The sequence below is a fragment of the Chironomus tepperi genome, unplaced genomic scaffold, assembly GCF_022539635.2.
Source record: "Chironomus tepperi strain 1889 unplaced genomic scaffold, CSIRO-AGI_Ctep_v1 contig_84, whole genome shotgun sequence".
Lineage (NCBI taxonomy): Eukaryota > Metazoa > Arthropoda > Insecta > Diptera > Chironomidae > Chironomus > Chironomus tepperi.
The window spans coordinates 456,017-468,744 of NW_027226206.1; the positions used below are offsets into that span (position 1 = coordinate 456,017).

The 12,728-nt window shown below is 30.7% G+C and overlaps 2 protein-coding genes across 4 annotated transcripts; one reads left to right on the forward strand and one right to left on the reverse strand.

Moving 5' to 3' along the window:
• Positions 1-1,581: 1,581 nt before the first annotated feature.
• Positions 1,582-3,648, forward strand: LOC139085853 (pyrimidodiazepine synthase-like). The gene is made up of 4 exons (XM_070634027.1): positions 1,582-1,738; positions 2,118-2,639; positions 2,704-2,887; positions 3,473-3,648. The coding sequence occupies exons 1-4, from the start codon at positions 1,714-1,716 to the stop codon at positions 3,504-3,506; spliced, it is 765 nt and encodes a 254-aa protein (XP_070490128.1). The 5' UTR covers positions 1,582-1,713; the 3' UTR covers positions 3,507-3,648.
• Positions 3,649-6,918: 3,270 nt separating this feature from the next.
• LOC139085840 (longitudinals lacking protein, isoforms H/M/V) lies at positions 6,919-12,310 on the reverse strand. Of its 3 annotated transcripts, none has more exons than XM_070634012.1 (7): positions 12,166-12,310; positions 11,836-12,094; positions 9,631-10,051; positions 8,312-9,561; positions 7,833-7,981; positions 7,639-7,754; positions 6,919-7,571 (listed from the first exon to the last, which is right to left on the reverse strand). In XM_070634012.1, exons 3-7 carry the CDS (start codon positions 9,977-9,979, stop codon positions 7,435-7,437), a joined length of 2,001 nt encoding a protein of 666 aa, XP_070490113.1. In that variant the 5' UTR covers positions 9,980-10,051; positions 11,836-12,094; positions 12,166-12,310; the 3' UTR covers positions 6,919-7,434. The 3 variants fall into 3 exon arrangements, with proteins under 3 accessions (XP_070490113.1, XP_070490114.1, XP_070490115.1); XM_070634013.1 differs by having other exon boundaries at positions 11,832-12,094; XM_070634014.1 differs by lacking the exons at positions 11,836-12,094; positions 12,166-12,310 and adding an exon at positions 10,717-10,767.
• Between the last annotated feature and the right edge of the window lie 418 nt (positions 12,311-12,728).

Here is a 12,728-nt window from a genome sequence, read left to right on the forward strand (position 1 = left end):
GCACAAAAAATTTTTGTTACTTCGAATGTGAAAAAAAGCTATTCAGCACTAACACAATTGTATTATACAGCAGCAATTCAGGCAGACTAATGCGATTGTATTTGTTCTCAACTTGTCAGCGTTCGAATGTATCCGTTACATTTGTAGCATAAGATTCACTTCTATGTTTATGCTTTGGTTTATGTTTAGATAATTTTTAAATTTTTATGAATTTCAAGATTTACGAATTTTATAGTTTTATAGCATTAGACTTATACTTTGATTATTCTAATGACTTTTCATTCAATGATGGCTAAAATTTTGAGTTTTCCGGCATTTTTTTACAATTTATTTGTTGATGCTTTATTTAATGTCCGTATCTAATAGCGTAAACTGGTTAAACAATCAGAAATCCGACTCCAGGCCTACGTGACTCTGACATGGTGCCATATTTAAACCTAATGCCAGAATCTTGCAAGTCTGGTGCCGGATTTTGGATTGATCAAACAACTTGTAATATTCGGATGTTGCATTAGTCAAAAATTTCAGGAATTTAATCAAATAATTTAAAATTTGTACTACAATTAGTCTAAAAACAAAACAGTCATCTCTTTTGTCATCTGAATTCATCCTAAAAATATAAATGCAACTGATAATACATTGAGTTAATGTGAAATTCTTCAAAATTTTCTCTAAACAAATCAATTTAGTGATCTTATTCTTCATGTACTTCATTAACATTCTCAAACTAACTCCAGATATTCTATTTTTAATTATTCTCCCTACTGACGTAGTGCATTTAAGTAAATAATTTTTAATATTTGCAAAAAGGAAATTTCAGCTACCTCAGACATAAAAATGTTATCATAGGTCATGGTCATTATCGATCACGATCATTTACCTTTTATATTTTACTACTGTATGTGTTTCAATTTGTTATTTTTAAAAAGTTTTTAATTTTGCAACAGTCGTTTATAGTCTCATTGTCACTGACTTAAAGTTAATTAATTAATGTCATTTTTGGTTTCTGGATGTTTGTCACATGAAAGATTTTACTTTATTTTAAATAAAATCTAGGATAAAGTAATGGAAAAATGAATTATTAGGTAAACTTTTAGTAATAATTTCTAAAGATTAGTTAATAAATGTCCTACCTGCTGTAAATATCACTAAAATATTAAAAATCACACCAAAATTTGTCACGCTTTGAAATTTCACTAAATTTCTTGGAATACACAATTTTGTTTTAGTTCTTCACAATTTTAAGATCACTTTATACACTAAATGTATGATTAGCATGTTTAAAACACTTAAAACTACTTAAAAACTAATTAATTAATTAATTTGATTAAATTAACCACAACACAAAGTAACCTTAACGGTTTTTACGAATATTTTTTGAAAAATTCACCTTATAAACAATTCAAAAATTGTGTGACAGAAAAAAAATTAAATAACTAAGGAAAACGACAATATTACGTGATATAAATAAGCAAATATAGTTCCTTAGCATTTTGTGAGTTAGACTACTTAAAGATTAAACAGACAAGTCCTTATTTAAGTGTAAAAGGTTAAATGACAAAATTATTGTGAAAATTCAAAAGTTGCGCACTTTTCAAAAGCACTCTTGGAGCTTTTCGATCAACAATTTTCAGTGTGAACTCTTAAAATAATAAATTTTTCATCATTTACTGGCTAAGGTCGACCGAGGAAACAAGTACTTTACCATTCGAAATGAGTAATGTACATTTGGCAAAAGGTAAGTGAAAAAATTATCAATTAAATATTAAATTTGCGTGGATATAAGATAAGTACTATATATAAATATGATGTCATAGTCACACAAAGCAATCGCCGGCTTTCGAAAAATTCTTTTCGTCCATTGTCAAGTTGTTTAATACTCTGTGTACATAGACACAACATTCTTATCGATTTTTGAACTCTTTTTTGCTATTCACAATGACAATGAGCATTTTTAACTAAGTCTGCGATTGAATTGATTAAAATTTAATCTTATCATGAATTTATGAGTTTTTTAGCACTTACCTGTTAAGAGGCTCCATTCATACATTGAACAATCCAGAAATATCTTGATTTTTGACACAATTAATTACTCAATTTTTTATCAATTTCTCAAGGTTCTCATCAACCTGTCTTTCCTGATGACGGGAAACTTCGTCTATACTCGATGAGATTTTGCCCTTATGCTCAACGAGCTCATTTGGTGCTGGATGCCAAAAACATTCCCTATCATGTTGCTTATATAAATTTGACTGAGAAACCGGAATGGATTGAGAAAGTGTCTGCATTATCGAAAGTGCCTGCTTTAGAAATTCCTGGACATGGAGAATCTTTAATTGAGTCATTGATCATCGCTGACTATCTTGATGAGAAATATCCTCAAAATCCTTTACATTCAAAGGATCCATTGCAGAAAGCTCGTGATAGGATTTTAGTTGAGCGATTTAATAGCTTTATAACTCCATTCTATCGAATTGTGTTCCAACGCAATCAAGGTGGTGCTCCTGGGGCTATAACTGAATTAACTAATGCTTTAGACGTTTATGAGAAGGAATTAAGAGAACGTAAGACGAAATTCTTTGGTGGATCGAAACCAGGAATGTTGGATTACATGATCTGGCCATGGTGTGAACGTTCAGGTTAGTCATAAAACTTGAAAATCAAGACCTTGTATTTTATAATAATTAGACATGTGTATTTCAGATTCAATGAAGTTCATACTTGGCGATAAATATGAGCTTGATAAAGTGCGCTTTTCTGAGTTGTTGAAATGGAAAGACGAAATGCAAAAAGACAAGGCCGTAAAAGAAAATTACATCTCACCAGAAGATCATTATAAATTTGCATCATTGAGACTCGCTGGAACACCAGACTATGATTTCTTAGCGTAAGTTGATGCGATAAGTTGACTCGATTTTCATGTCTATCAAATACTTCAATGTTAACTGTTATTTGACACCATAGATTACTATTTTTATAGTACACACAACTCCTTTCCAAATTCATGGTATTGGAATACATTATTTCATTCAAACTTTTGGATATTCCACGGTTTACTAGGTATTTAATGCCAAACCTTTATTAAGTTTTTAATTATTTGTGTTCATTTGAATTATCATTTCAAAAATTAGTAAATCGTGTAGTATCCATAAGTTTTATGATTAGAGCAATCATAAAATTATGTCATTAACATGAAAATCCCAAACAGACAGAGATCATGCTTTCATGATACACTGCGGAACCTAAAAGCAATCTCTTTGCTTGTTTGGGAAATTTATAGCTTAAATGAATCATTTGCTGAGATTTCCAAGCAATGAATAATCTTATGGACGCTCATTTGACATTAATTTACTCATTTACTAACAGATCCTATGTAACTCTCTTATTTCCTATTTAACTATAAATTCATAAATAAAATTTAACAAAAAATGATCAAAAATTTCGCATTCATTTGACCTTTTTTAATATACAGGGTAGTTCCGCCTAAGAAATTGCGTTTATCCTGAAAATGATAAAGGAATCTACAAAACTATGTACTCAATTTTCTACTGCTACTTACTAATATTATTTACTTAACTGAAATCATGAATCTTATGTCCTTATTTTTTTATGAAATAAAAGATGTTCTTTAATTTTTAACACATTTAATCACAGATAATATTTACAAATTGTTGTTTTTTCGATTTTTTACAACAAAACTTCCTTGTTGTTTTCAGTTTTAATAGATTTTTAAGTTCATTTTAAAAAGAATTTATTAAAAACACAGTAAGTAAATTCAGTTGCAATTATTTTTTTTTCCATACTTCTTCCGTAAGGATTCGTCTCAAGAAAAATTGTCATCTTAAAAATAGATTTCTTCTGTTCCTTATTTTACTTAGTTTCATATTATTAGAAAAAAAATTTAGTTTTCTTTAAATATATTATTCATTTTTTTTGTCTTCGATAAAAAAAATTAAAGAGATTGTTACATTGAGTTTCTTCATCTGTATATATAAAAGAATTTCTGACTAATTTTGAATTGGATGAAATGTCTTGTCTTGTTTTTAAATGCTTTGCGACTTAGTTTACGACTTTATTGAATCTACAGTATTTCTTTAATAGGTACCAGAGCTTGAAGTCGGCTTGAATTTCATATGGAGTCATGTCGACTTTCCATACAAAATCCTAGTCAACTTCGAGTTCTGTTTAATACTGGTTCCTGAGAAGATCCAATTTAAGTAATTTAAGGAACACTTAGAATCTAATCCCAAACAGACAACGAGCATGCTTATGACAATGCTCACAAAATTGAGAATAGTTAATTACATTGATTGAGTGTACTCATGATACTCACTAGGTCGTGGACGACCAAAGAACTCTTGGAAGGAAGCTTTCGATATAGACAGTATTTCACTTGGTATTGGTAATTGGCAGACGCAAGCCAAATTTGCTGGAACATCTGGAGAAGTCGACTCAGATTTTCTTGGTTCACTTAATCTTTACGGCCAGTGAGGTATTTAGTGTGTATATTGTCTCAGCAAAGATTCACATGATCGAAGCTCCAAAAGCAATTTTGGTTCGGATCCCACTAAAAAGACTAAAAGTTAGACTCCGCACTCCACTTTGTAATAGGCTAACCACCGAGGTGTGCCGTGAAAAATATAAGGTTGTCCACCTCTGTGGTAGACGTTACATAAATTCCGAACATTGATTTAATAGACCAATTAATATGCATTTTGAAATCAATTATTAAACAACAAATGAGTCTTTTGTTATATATAATCATAAGTCTGTAGCTTACAAGGCAAGAACAAAGCAAGCTATTCTGTCGATTACCATGGTCGATTATCGATCGTAGACCACAAAAAGATTTATAAATTCATCATTCAAAATCAAAACAATTCATCCAAATGAAAATTCAGCCCTAAGAGACGACACATAGACAGATTAATATAATTATTAGCTATAGATTATAAATATTATCATATAGTAAAGATGGGAGAATAAAAAATCTCATCAAAAAAATTTTTATCAACCTATCTGTTCATTTTTTTGTTTTTAGACTCAAATGTTAATTCTTCCTTAAAAATTCTCTTCAAACTACTTTTAAATGTTTTTCATGTTTTTTTGAGAAAAATTCTACAATTTTCTAAACAATAAAAAGGAATTTGTTATTATTATTATTGTTTTTGTGAGGTAGTGGAACTAGATTTGATTTTTGACACATCCGCACATCTGCTGATCCATCTCAATATCAAGTCTAATTCCACTTTATGAATCTGTTTAAATAGTTTTAATTTCTTTAAAATTGTTATTGACGATTCTCAATGTTAAAAATTATGTATATTGCTGCATCATAGTAGAAACACGGTAAAACTTTTTGTTTATTTTAGTAATTAATAATATTCGAGCTCAAAAATATTTCTTAAAGAATTTTGATCTTATTTTTCATGTTCCGTGTATGTTTTATCTTACAGTATGAATTATGATGATGAAGTTTTTCGGTTCATCGATTTTATTTCATTAGTTTTGAATTATTCTTGTTAATAGCTTTAAATTCTTTAATCAAAAAATTTGTTTTTAAAAAAATATTTAAAATTTTATTTAAGCCAGTAAAGAGATACTCAGGATTGATATTGTGATGATGAAGGGGTTGATTTTGGGTTGTATTCAAGAGGTGATTGAGGTCAACCCGGGGCAAACTTCCCCCTTTTAATGAAGTTATAAAAGAGATTCGGATGAGGAAGGACTTTTGGATATGACATTCGGTTTGTAAAAATAGTGTCAATTCTGGGATAGCAAGACGAGTTTGTACCGTCTTTGGTTGGAATCCACAAGGGAAGATAAATCGTGGAGCTTCAAAAGCTACATATCAGGTGCACATCAGTTATGAAAGAATGTTAGCTTAACGTTCGGACAGAGGATTTGTATAAACAAGGTTGAAAGGCTGAAAGCTCGCTAGAGTTAACTGCTTTAGCGACACAATTGAAGAAAGCTTCATTACAGAGTCTTAAGGCTCCGACAAGGTCTAATGACTCTCATATGAATGATAAGTAAAATAGCTTTGACGGAGCCTGAAAAACCAAATCGCGGAACCTTCTGTATTTGTGTTACTCGGGCTATCGAACAGCTTTCAATCAACTTTTAAGATTTTAACCAGAGTTCGTGAAGATCGAAAAAATCTTTGATTTTCCAAAATCATTTTTTTTTTGTGATCTAAAAAAATCATGATTTTTTCGATCTTACGTAAATCATTACGTATGATTTTTTTACGTAACGAAGATCATTTTCAAAATGATCTTTTCTACGTAAAATCATTTTGTTTACAAATTATGTTAATGAACAACTATGCTCATTAGTACATTAATACTTAACATGATTTGTTTCTACAGCATTTTTAGATGATTATCAAGTCGTTTTGAATCTATTTACACTACTTTAAGTACTAAAATTAGCTGAATTTTCATTCAAAGTGATATGCTCTGGATCATATTTTTAGTTAAATTAATCGCTTAAAAAGGTTTGATTCAATTTAAAATGACTTGATAATCATCTGAAATCTCTATCTAGAATTTATTTACACGGAATTTAGGTGCCTAATGTAACTAAATATATGATCCAGAACATATCACTTTGAATGAAAATTCAGCTAATTTTAGTACTTAAAGTAGTGTAAATAGATTCAAAACGCTTAATAATCATCTAAAAATGCTGTAGAAACAAATCATGTTAAGTATTAATGTACTAATGAGCATAGTTGTTCATTAACATAATTTGTAAACAAAATGAACCTTCTGTATTTGTTACGTAAAAAAATCATACGTAATGATTTACGTAAGATCGAACAGCTTTCAAGTAACAAAAAAAATGATTTTGGCTAATGGAAGGGATTTTTTCGATCTTCACGAACTCTGATTTTAACTGCTGGAAGGGATTCACATCCATTTTTATGAATTTAAATAAACATCTTCAACATCAATTCTAAAGTATCTCCATTTTGGCCTAGATTTCATTTCATTGTGAAAAAACTACTCAATCTATTAAAGTTCATAATCAAAATTAATTAAAACTTATTGAAAATCAGTTCCATCAAAGTTTCGGAAAGCTTTTTTAAAGCTTTTCAGTAATCACGAGTTTACATTTAAAATTAGAAGCTTAATAGAAAAATTTAAGTAATAAAAAATTTTGATTTTAATTCATTTTTTGGGGTAATTCCTTAACAGTCAATGAGCGGATTCACATGGTACGATGTGAATCCACTCAATGGACATTAAGGATTCAAAGAAGAATTTCTAAAAATCTATAAATTCAACTTTAATATTTCGTTCAAAATTAAATATTTTGTAGAGATCGATTGATTTAAAATTCGTAGCAAAATGGGTGGGTTTTGGTAATGTTTGTTGTGTCTGTTTTGGAAAGAATTCTATCAAGATACCTGTTTAGTTCCTATTTTTTTTAATCAACATTATCACTGTCTTGATTCTCATTTGATGGAATTTGATTATGACATGTTCGCATGTGACGCAGAAGATTAGATTTTATGTTAAATCCTCGATTGCAGTTCGGTTGTCCACATGCGAATGGCTTCTCTTCTACAAAATTGGAATTGGACATGAATTTTATTGCTGATAAAATTGAAAATGTTTAGTTTATTTTTACCAGAATGTGTTCGTTTATGGATGAGCATGCTTGCATAGGATGGAAAAGCCTTCTTACAAATACTACAAATTGCTGGTTTCTCGACAGGACTTTCCTTCGGCTGCCTAATGTTCGTTCTATATTTAATTAAATCAAATTGAGTTAAAAAATCACCGAAAAAAAATAAAGAAATCCCATTAAATAAATTTAATTACTTTTTTAGTAAAATACTGTTGTTAGACATTGCTAATTCCGTTTCAGTGTGTGTATTTTGGACGTGACGAACCCATTGAGCTGGCGTTGCAAAACTCATATTCTCACATAAATCGCACGATAGAACATTTATGTTCTCCGAATTTTCCTCCTACATTAGAGAAACATAAAAGTAGGGAGGAAATGGAAAATAAATTTCTTTGTATCTATGATACCTATGGTACATCAATAGAGTATAGCCCGAGTGACACAAATGAAGAAGGCTTCGTCACGGAGCTTTTAAACCTAAACCACTAAAGCGAAACCTTAAAAACCAAAGCACTAAAGCGGAGCTTTAAAAGCTCAATTATTAACACCAATAGTGAGCAGCCTCCATGTGGCTTCCAGACGGGCTTCGCCTTAAAAGCCTTCATCATTTGTGTCACTCGGGTATATATAGACAACATTCATAAATCTTCAAATTGACATTTAAAATACTTACTTCATCGACTTTTTTCCTTTTCTTGGGAATATTTGGTTGTGCTTGATTCAATTCCGAATGACTTTCAATGTGACGAACCCATGCACTTGGAATTTGAAATTTAAGGTTGCATACTTCACATGTTAATGGAGAATATATTTTATCGTTCATTTCGGAACTCAACGCACTCTCAACGTCCTCTAAATTCTCAGGTTTAATTAAGACAGCATCTGCTCTATTGTCACCAACTTGTGAGACTAAGCCATTATTATCAAATTCAGTCCATTCAATTGGTTCCTCTTTAATTGTTAAAAAGCTCAATGCCTCTGGAAAATGTGGATTTTTATTCTCATGTGATGGTGCTACTGATGCTGTAAGTTGAAATGACTGTCCATTCTCAGGTGTTGTAAATTTATTTCCCTTTGAGCATTCCCTAATACCATCAGACGATGACGATGGCTTTTGATTTTGTGCTATTCGCTTCTTTTTCTCGGTATATCTTAAAGCATCGTCAGACATCTGTGATTGATGAATTTGCTGTAAATTTTCACACGATGATGAACTTGTGTAAACTTTAAATGCTGTCGGCGATGAAATTGCATCATATCTTAAATTTTCATCAATTTGATAAAAATCAGCACGACGTTGATGCTGCTCACAGGAAGATGTTGATGGTGACTTTTTAACTGTTGCTGAGATATTTTGTTGTTGAGCTTTTTTAACAGCTGCTGCAATTTTTAAGGATATTAGACCGTAGTGCTCGACTGGTATATTTGCTGTTGTATCTCCTGGATCTATTGCCATATCTTTCTTAACAATTATTAAATTATTGGATTGTGGAACATGTTGACTATTGCTACTGCCATTTAGTGCGATCGATTGTGACGCTTGATTTGAATTTGATGTCATCACAACAACCGGTGACTCGTTTTGTGTTAATACATGATGATGATGACTAATTGTGGAAGAATTTCTCGTGTCTGGATGGATTGAAGATGTTTTGTCTATTGAATTGCGAGGAGTAGATTTATTGCTCTTTATTGGCGACGCATTGACTGAAGGTCCACTTTCAATCAATTTGTACGATTGCGGATAGTTGTTGGTCGTGGTTGTCGAATGTATTTGTTGCGGTTGATGATGAGCAGAATCGATTGGTGTTGAATATTTTGAATTGGTCGAACTCGCTCCCGAATTAACTTTACATAAGCCTCGAATTTTTAGTATTTCGCCACCTTTCAATACTTCATTTAGGATGTCATTTGCTACCGTTGCTGTTTATTTGTTTTGTAAATAGAAAGAAAATTTTAATATTTTGTAGAATTTTTAATGATAATTCTCACCTTCGCCTGTGTACATGTACTGAATTAATGTCGCAACTGCTCGTTTACTTAAATCAGGTGGCAAAAATATATAAATCATGGTGTTAATTGGCAATGGATTATTATCGAATATGGACGAAAAGTAATGGGAACAGGATCCTAAAATGAGCTTATGTGCTGGAATTCCATAAAATCCTTCCTCAATGTTGCTTGTGAACAGCATTACATCGGCATATTTATCATTCTTATACAGGCTTGAAATATTTGAGTTTAAATTTGATACATGCGAATTCCATTTTAATTGATAATTTTCCGCGGCAGAAATTGGAACAGAACTACTGGATGGAGATATTCCTGTTTGTTGTGACATGATGAGCGTATAAATGTTGAGTCTGTGTATGCTTTTCTTCTAATCGAGACGCACTACGAGAAGGTAAATGTTCTGAAAAGTGCAATAAAGACGAAAATAAATTTCATTAGTTCTTTTCTGTCAATGTCAACGTCCTTGACTTTATAAAACAAATGTGATCATTTCTCCTCGATGTGTATAAACGAGAGTATGTAGTACTATACAAGTGTTATGAGAGCGTTCTGTCTAAAAATGTGCTTTTCCTCAATCAAAAATGAAAATATTGAAAATAAAGTTCTTCCTTATTATTATTATTTTTTGTCTATACATTCATTCGTTGTGACGCAGCCAATAAATCGATATTGGGTGTAATTCAACGGATTTTTCGTTTCTCTTTTTCAATACATTAAGATACCCGACTTGAAAGTTTTCATTCAACTATTTTGTCCAAATAAAAGGCATCTATAGAAAGAATCAGAAAAATAATTTTCACAATAAAAGCTTTTCATTTGCCTCCGTCTACATTATTATTATTATGCTTTTGAGTTTATTACACTTTCCATATAAATATATATAAAAAAAAGTTTCCCTCCGCGCGCCTTTTTACCACACAAAAAATAAATGCAAACGGCTGTTTTTTCCATTCAATGTAGTCCTATCAACGACTATGATTGGTGCGGGTTAATGTATTATGCTACTGAATACAAAAAAAAATATCGAATATAAAATTCCGCTTCTTTTTTTCAATAAATCCCTACCTCGCTTGAATATTATTGATTTTTTGTGTGATTTTTTACATATTCTCTGTGTGGTCCCCAAAAATATAAGTTTTAAATTAATAATATCTCTAGACAAGCCAACCCTTTCTCTCACATCTCACCAAAATATCCTCTCATACCTCAAAATATCGAGAGATTACTAAAGGATGGAGTCAGGATAATACACATGAAAGTAATTAATTTAAGGATTATAAAGAGGTTAGATGTTGAAATTTATGGACCTTTCAGTTTTATGTGGATGAAGCCCACATTCAGTAGTGTAGTGAGGACTGAATGTCTCATATTCAGAACAATTCAGAGCTTGAAATCGACTTTGATTTTGAATTATGATAAATGTAGTTTAATTAGATATATTTCCTCATGTATTTATAAAATAAATGAGATGTTTATTCATCAGAGTTCAAAAACAGACTGAAGTTATGTAAGAAAAGGGGTTTTCAACTATGCACAATAAATATTATTCAAATCTCAAATGAACGTTATATTAAATTGAATCTTTTGAAAGCGACTTGGCAAAAACAACAAAATTTCCCAATTAGTTCCAATTTGTAGCAACATTTCAACGTATGCAGATCGAGGATTTCTCATATGATCATGCAATACTGCAATTAAGAGGCCACAGACCAGATGTCTCATAAACAGTAGTGGAACAATTAGTATGTATAGCACACTTAACCCCATGCGTCAATCACCCACACTCACTACATCACTGTCCTTATAAACACATAGAACATATAATTGAGGATCAACAACACAGAAGAAAACATTCAACAGATTGATCAAAATAATGTACACCTAAATAATACATTTAGTGCTAATATTCATGAATGAAAATGTTTGCAATCAGAAGAAAAAAAAAATTATTTTACACCCACTAAAAATGATTCTTTTTTTTTTTCTTCTCCAAACACAATAATAGCGACTCAAACAAATAAATGCACGCTCAGACAGGGAAAAATCAATAACGGAAAAAAACGAAAATTATTGATTTTCCTCATCGCCCTCAAACATTCGTTACACAGCGAGGAGTTTGAGTCAATTTCGTTTTTTTTTTCTTCCTTTCATCTCCCGCCTAATTTTTCTCATTAATATACCTACACACGATTAATGGTTTTTGTGACAAAAAAATTGGAACTCTTTTTTATTATTATTAAGATGTTGTTATGCTTGTTATCATCATTGAATGATTATGAAGTTATGATTAACTTCGTTTAAAAACTTAATTCTTTTTTTCTCTATTCTATGCACAACTTTTTTCTCTTGTGTTCTTCTCCTTACACAAATACAGTGGGATATCTCCTATATTGGAGGATGATTTTTGGAAAAACTTGTTCAATCGTCAAATTCTCGCGCAATACTGTGAAGTAAAAATGTGGAAAATGTTAACGAGAAAAAGAGAAAAGAGATGTGTGTTGTTATGGTTTATACAAAATTTTCCTTCATGTCCTCTCTCGCAGATTTTCTTTTTTTGTTTTCATTCTCTCTCGTTTTATGTGAAAGCATGCTTCTAGTATATCAGTAATATTGATTTTTTTTCTATTTCTTGTTACCCATCATATCGCATCATAGATGAGACAACAATTTTCTCTAGAGACACCGAAATGCAATCAATCCTTGAATATTGGATGTAATGTGTGGGGATATTTATGATCCATATGAAGGACTTAAATTTGATATTCATACTATTTTTATTCAAATATTAAAATTCAAAGCATACTCACGTTTTTTGTCATCAATTATTCATTATTTATCCATTCGATTGAAAATTCCATTGGACAAACCATCATGAAGGAATTCCTGAAATTCCACAAAAAATATATATTTAATCAATCTCAAAATTCTTGTCTCATAAAACATCAAATTTAATTAAATAATTCAATTTATAAATTATCATCAAATTTATCCAACCAAAACAAACATTTCCTTCCAACTGCCTTTTTAAAATTTGAAAATTTAATTCAAAATGTATTGTCATCTCAGTTTATTTACAT